Genomic DNA, 6,867 nt, shown 5'->3' with positions numbered 1-6,867 from the left:
GAAAGAAGGAAAGAAAGAAAGAAAGAAGGAAAGAAAGAAAGAAAGAAAGAAAGGAAGGAAAGAGAGAATGAGAGAAAGAAAGAAAGAAGGAAAGAAAGAAAGAAGGAAAGAAAGAAAGAGAAAATATATTGAAAATTGCAACAAAAATAAGTTCAACAATATAAACAAATGCAAACAACAACAAAAAAAAAAATGAAACAATAACGTGATACTCACCAGGAGTTTCTGCTGTGAGTAGCTTCAATTCTGTTGATGATGACACCAATGTGACTTCTACTCTCTCTAACAGATTCATTTAGGAGTTTAAATATACCATTAACCTGACATTAAAATAAATACTGGATATATTGTTTATATAATATATTACACAGTATATATAGGCGCAGGAGTGGCTGTGTGGTAAGTAGCTTGCTAACCAACTACATGGTTCCGGGTTCAGTCCCACTGCGTGGCATTTTGGGCAAGTGTCTTCTGCTATAGCCCCGGGCCGACCAATGCCTTGTGAGTGGATTTGGTAGACAGAAACTGAAAGAAGCCTGTCGTATACATGTATATATATATGTGTGTGTGTGTGTGTGTGTGTGTGTGTGTGTGTGTCTGTCTCCCTAGCATTGCTTGACAACCGATGCTGATGTGTTTACGTCCCCGTCACTTAGCGGTTCGGCAAAAGAGACCGATAGAATACGTACTGGGCTTACAAAAGAATAAGTCCCGGGGTCGATTTGCTCGACTAAAGGCGGTGCTCCAGCATGGCCGCAGTCAAATGACTGAAACAAGTAAAAGAGTAAAAGAGTAAAGATAGTGTGTGTGTGTGCGTATACACACACACACACACACACACTTAATTATATCTTTTGTCTTTGATCTTTTACTTGTTTCAGTCATTTGACTGTGGCCATGCTGGGGCGGTGCCTTGAAGGGTTTTATAGTTGAATAAATTGACTCTAGGACTTAATATGCTTTGAAGCCTAGTGCTTATTCTATTTGTCTCTTTTGCTGAATCGCTAAGTTACAGGGACATAAACACATCACCATCAGTTATCAAGTGGAGATGGGGGGAGAAACACACACACACACACACACACACACACATATATATATATACAATGGGCTTCTTTCAATTTCCGTCTACCAAATCCTCTCACAAGGCTTTGGTCAGCCTTAGTCTATAAAAGAAGCCTGAGGTGCCATGTGATGGGACTGAACTTGGAACCATGTGGTTAAGAAGCAAGCTTCTTACCACACAACCACATAATCATCACCATTTAACATCCACTTTTTCATGCTTGCATGGACCAGATGAAATTTATTGAGGCAGATGTTTTACATATAGATGTCCTTCCTATCACCAACCCATACCTATTTCTTTACTACCCACAAGGGGCTAAACACAGAGTGAACAAACAACAACAGAAAACGGATTAAGTCAATTACATCGACCTCAGTGCGTAACTGGTACTTAATTTATCGACCCCGAAAGGATGAAAGGCAAAGTCGACCTCAGCGGAATTTGAACCCAGAACGTAACAGCAGACGAAATACGGCTACGCATTTCGCCCGGTGTGCTAACGTTTCTGCCAGCTCGCCGCCCATACCGGTCTTCAAACAAGCTAATATTTCCCCAAGGTTTGACCTATTTTTCACAGAAGTGTGGAGACAACCTTGCTTGTATGGTGATAATGCTCATTGACATCCATCATATGATATCTAGACAAGGGTACACACACACGTATGAAAAGCAAAATGATAATAAATAATAAATATATATATACTACCTGTACCGGTGACACGTAAAAAGCACCATCCAAATGTGGCCGATGCCAGTGCTGCCTTGACTGGCTTCCGTACCAGTGGCACATAAAATGCACCAACCGATCATGGCCATTGCCAGCCTCGTCTGGTACCCGTGTCGGTGGCACGTAAAAAGCACCCACTACACTCACGAAGTGGTTGGCGTTAGGAAGGGCATCAAGCTGTAGAAACACTGCCAGATCAGACTGGAGCATGGTGCAGCCTTCTGGCTTCTCAGACCCCAGTCGAACAGTCTAGCCCATGCTAGCATGGAAAGTGAACGTTAAATGATGATGATACTAAATGGTGTACTCAGTAAGATGTTCTATTGAAACGCCTTATTACTGTGATATAAGAAAGCAATTTCCAGGGGCCATATTATTGATTTTTTCAGCAATCTAAGTATGCCATGAGGTTTTCAGACATGAGTTCTACTCATGTGTCAAGTTTCACTCAAATCAATAAAACGATGTAGAAGGAGTTAACTAACAATGCCAACAAACAAACACACACCGATTTTCCACATATGTAATAGGTATATATTTTTAGAGAAAGATTTTTTTTTCAAGATGTTAAGATTAAGAAAAAACTTTTTAGATAGTAGAATGGTATTAAACATATATATATATATATGTATATATATATTATATATATATAACTGTATCAAGTAATTTCTAAATACTCTCTCTAATTATATAATATTATATATATATATATATATATATAATATTATATAATTAGAGAGAGTATTTAGGAATTACTTGATACAGTTATGATTTTTAGAGAAAGACTTTTTTTTCCAAAAGTTAAGATTAAGAAAAAACTTTTTAGAGAGTAGAATGGTACTAACCTTTAGGAAGGAATTTCACAAATTGTGTGTAGACTTTAATAATTAATCTTTCTCTAAATATCATAACTGTATCAAATAATTCCTAAATACTCTCTCTAAGTAATTATATATATATATATAATATATTATATATATATATATATATATATATATATACCGGAGTAAACACATAAATGTGAAACAAGGTGGAAAAAAAAAAAAAAGAGTACTCAAATACCAGTGGTAGAGTGATATGCTTTATTTAAAGCAGCAGAAAATTCAACAAAACCTGTTACTCTGAGTATATATATATATATATTGGGTCATCCCATAAATGATGTGGGTTTTTATGCTTCTTTTATTTTTCAAAATTAAGATAAACAAACTTCTCTTTTTAATCTAAAATATATTCTCCATCATTTTCTATAATACTCTTCCATCTATCTGGTAGACTTGCAAGGTCCCTCTTGATAAATTCATTTGTCTGTGATGAAAACTACTACTCCAGTACTGTTCTGACCTCATCTGCAGAATTCATATTTTTCCCATCCAAATAATTTTGAAGACTGCGGAATAGATGATAATCAGATGGGGGGCAGTGCCCGCAAATATGGTGGATGAGGCATTCATACTGGTCAAACAGTAAGCAAGGAGTACTAGTATGACATTTAGTATTTGCAGGATGCTGTTCATCAGAAAAGGACAGATATAAGTGCATCCAGTGAGTGGCAACTCCACCATGACAACACACCAGCCCATTCAGCACAGCTTGAATAGCAGGTTTTGGCCAAGCACAGCATTCCCCAGGTCCGACAACCACCGTATTCCCCAGATCCCCAGATCTTGTTCCTTTTCCAAAAATCAAGTCCCACTTGAAAGGAACAAGATTTCAAAACATTGAGAAAATCCAAGAGAAGGGGATGAGGTAGCTGCTTGTTATCCCAAAAAAGGATTTCTAGGAATATATTGTAGTTGTGATACCCATGCTGGAGGCACGTAGGGCCTCACAGAAGAATTGACGAAGACCAAGGCCTCTGAGATATGCTGTGACTGTGAAGACCTATTTCTTTATTACTCACAAGGGGCTAAACATAGAGGGGACAAGCAAGGACAGACATAGGTATTAAGTCAATTGCATCATCCCCAATGCGTAACTGGTACTTAATTTATTGACCCCGAAAGGATGAAAGGCAAAGTCGACCACGGCGGAATTTGAACTCACAATGTAATGGCAGACGAAATACCTATTTCTTTATTACCCACAAGGGGCTAAACACAGAGAGGACAAACAAGGACAGACAAAGGGATTAAGTCGATTACATCGTCCTCAATGCGTAACTGGTACTTAATTTATTGACCCCGAAAGGATGAAAGGCAAAGTCGACCTCGGCGGAATCTGAACTCACACCGTAACGGCAGATGAAATACCGCTAAGCATTTCGCCCGGTGTGCTAACGTTTCTGCCAGCTCACCGCCTAACAAATGAAGTGAGTCCATGGCTCACAGGATGGCCTGCTGCGCTAACCTTGGATCATAGAGTGACCCGCTGTTCTTGAGGAGACCTATTGAGTCAAGTACGTCAACACCAACATCAAAATAAAAATCAAATGGAAATTGTAGTTAAGATACCCGTGCCGGTGACACGTAAAAAGCACTGTCCAAACGTGGAAGATGCCAGCGCCACCTGACTGGTGTCCGTGTCGGAGACAAATAAAAGCACCAACCGATTGTGGCCGTTTGCCAGCCTCCTCTGGCCCCTGTGCTGGTGGCACGTAAAGAGCACCTACTACAATCACAGAGTGGTTGCCGTTAGGAAGGGCATCCAGCTGTAGAAACATTGCCAGATCAGACTGGAGCCTGGTGCAGCCGCCTGGCTTCCCAGATCCCCGGTCGAAGCGTCCGACCCATGCTAGCATGGAAAACGGACGTTAAACAATGATGATGATGATGATGATGATGATGATGATGATTTCCATCAATGGAGACAATGCTGGATAAAGTGTCTGGTTTCAGAACGAGACTGCTTTGAAGGAAATTGAATGTCAAATTGATATGTGTTGCAGTTTTCTTTTTATAGCACCAGTCCTGGCATAATAATGTAGTAACGATCAAGAGATTGAATGATGAAGTGATTATCGTAAATCAATGAAATAAAAGGACTCAGTTGTAGTTGTATTTGTGCATGCATATATACAGACATACATGAATGCATTCACATCCTGCCATATTTTTGTTATATAGTGTTACTGTACATCCCTCTTGGTAAAAAGTGGTAGTAGCCAGCCATTATAAATTAGACCTGTAGCCAGTCGACAGAAAGAAAGTCAAGAGGTCAAGAGTACATGTAGAATGTGTTGACAGTCGTGTCTGTGCTGATACAGCAATTATACTGTGATACTAAGTGGACATTATAAGGATCCAGTCTTTTGAGGATAATAACACTTTATGACTGGGGGTCGTACAGTGACAGATAAAACCATTCTATCGACGACTTTGGAATATAACAACATCTGTCAGATTGACAACCGTCATCAAAAGGCAGACACAACAGTGGCAAAAGACCACTTTACAACAATTTTTTAATAAATTTTGTACTGAATGCAATGAGCTCCTATGGTCAATAAATTTTTATTGTTTTTTTGACGTACTCTGTTATTAACAGAGTACGTCAAAAAAATAATTCGCATGTCAGTCAAAATATTTAGTGGCATTTGTTTTGGCTCCTCATGTTCTGTTTTCAAAGATTGCAGCGGTCAGTTTTGCCTTTCAGCCTTTCATTTATAATAAAATAAAGTAAACTGACATATTCCCTTCGTTAAAAATTGCTGGCTTTGTGCTAAAATTAGAAAGAATTATTAACACTAGTATTATTATTATTATTGAGTGAGAGAGCAGTGCATGTCATCAAAGTGACACTGGGGTAAAATATGTGAAGCCCAATATACCCATCATGACTACCCGTCTGATAAGGGTACACCAGGCACATGCATCACAACCATATGTGCACAACATGGTGATCTCATATCAAGATAAACAGCGCAAGACCTTGCAGGTGGGGCCCAGCTATAATTTTCTTCTGGTCGAGTAGCCCATCCCACTCAAAAGGTCCTTGAATAAGGATTGTTTAAGGATGTTGAATGAAACACCCATGTTTCCAAAGGTGAATTATCCAAACCTCTAAGAATTCTGGTGAATTATCCAAACCTCTAAGAATTCCGGTGAATTTCCAAACCTCTAAGAATTCCAGTGAATTGTCCAAACCTCTAAGAATTCTGGTGAATTATCCAAACCTCTAATAATTCCGGTGAATTATCCAAACCTCTAAGAATTCCGGTGAATTATCCAAACCTCTAAGAATTCTGGTGAATTATCCAAACCTCTGAGAATTCCGGTGAATTTCCCAACCTCTAAGAATTCTGGTGAATTGTCCAAAACTCTAATAATTCCTTATTATTATTATTATTATTATTATTATTATTATTATCATTATTGCTAAGGTGGCAAGCTGGCAGAATCATTAGCACACTGGGCAAAATACTTAGCGGTATTTCGTCTGTCGTTAAGTTCTGAGTTCAAATTCTGCCAAGGTTAACTTTGCCTGTCATCCTATCGGGGTTGATAAATTAGTACCAGTGAAACACTGGGGTTGATGTAATCAACTTATCCCCTCCTCTAAAGTGGCTGCTCTTGAGGCAAAATTTGAAACCATTATTATTATTATTGCTTAAGGCAGCAAGGCGGCAGAATCATTAGCATGCCAGGTGAAATACTTAGTGGCATTTCATCCATCCTTACATTCTGAGTTCATATTCCACCATGGTCGACTTTGCATTTCATCCTTTTGAGGTTGATGAATTAAGTACCAGTGAAACACTGGGGTCAATGTAATTGACCAGTCCCCTTGCCCACCAAATTTCAGGCCTTGTGCCTTTAGCAGCAGCGGCAGCACCAGCACCACCACCACCACCAGTTGAGCATTAGGGGTCAATATAATTGATTTCCCCGCCTCTCAAAATTGCTGACCTTGTGCCAAAATAGGAAAAGAATATTATCATTAGAGCACTATACGAGTGTGATCATTGACAGAGCGGCTAACCAGTTTCCATGCCAGTGGCACTTAAAGGGTTCCATTCGAGCGTGATCATTACCAGCATCACCCTACTTCCACTTGTGCCCATGCTAGTAGGGTGCCAAGAGCACCATCCGAGCGTGATCGTTGCCAGAGCAGCCAACTGGCTTCCGTGCCA

General features: G+C 39.4%; 1 protein-coding gene across 1 annotated transcript in view; it reads right to left on the bottom strand.

The window, feature by feature from the left end:
• Positions 1-6,867, bottom strand: part of LOC115224051 (unconventional myosin-VIIa) — a 123,898-nt gene that overhangs the window by 58,193 nt on the left and 58,838 nt on the right. Inside the window, exon 13 of the mRNA XM_029794850.2 lies at positions 217-320. Coding sequence (XP_029650710.2) covers positions 217-320 — 104 coding nt within the window. The remainder of the gene's footprint in view (positions 1-216; positions 321-6,867) is intronic.

Source organism: Octopus sinensis, linkage group LG24, assembly GCF_006345805.1.
Source record: "Octopus sinensis linkage group LG24, ASM634580v1, whole genome shotgun sequence".
NCBI lineage: Eukaryota > Metazoa > Mollusca > Cephalopoda > Octopoda > Octopodidae > Octopus > Octopus sinensis.
The sequence above is the reverse complement of the archived record's forward strand: the minus strand, read 5'-3'. Positions and strand labels throughout refer to the sequence as shown.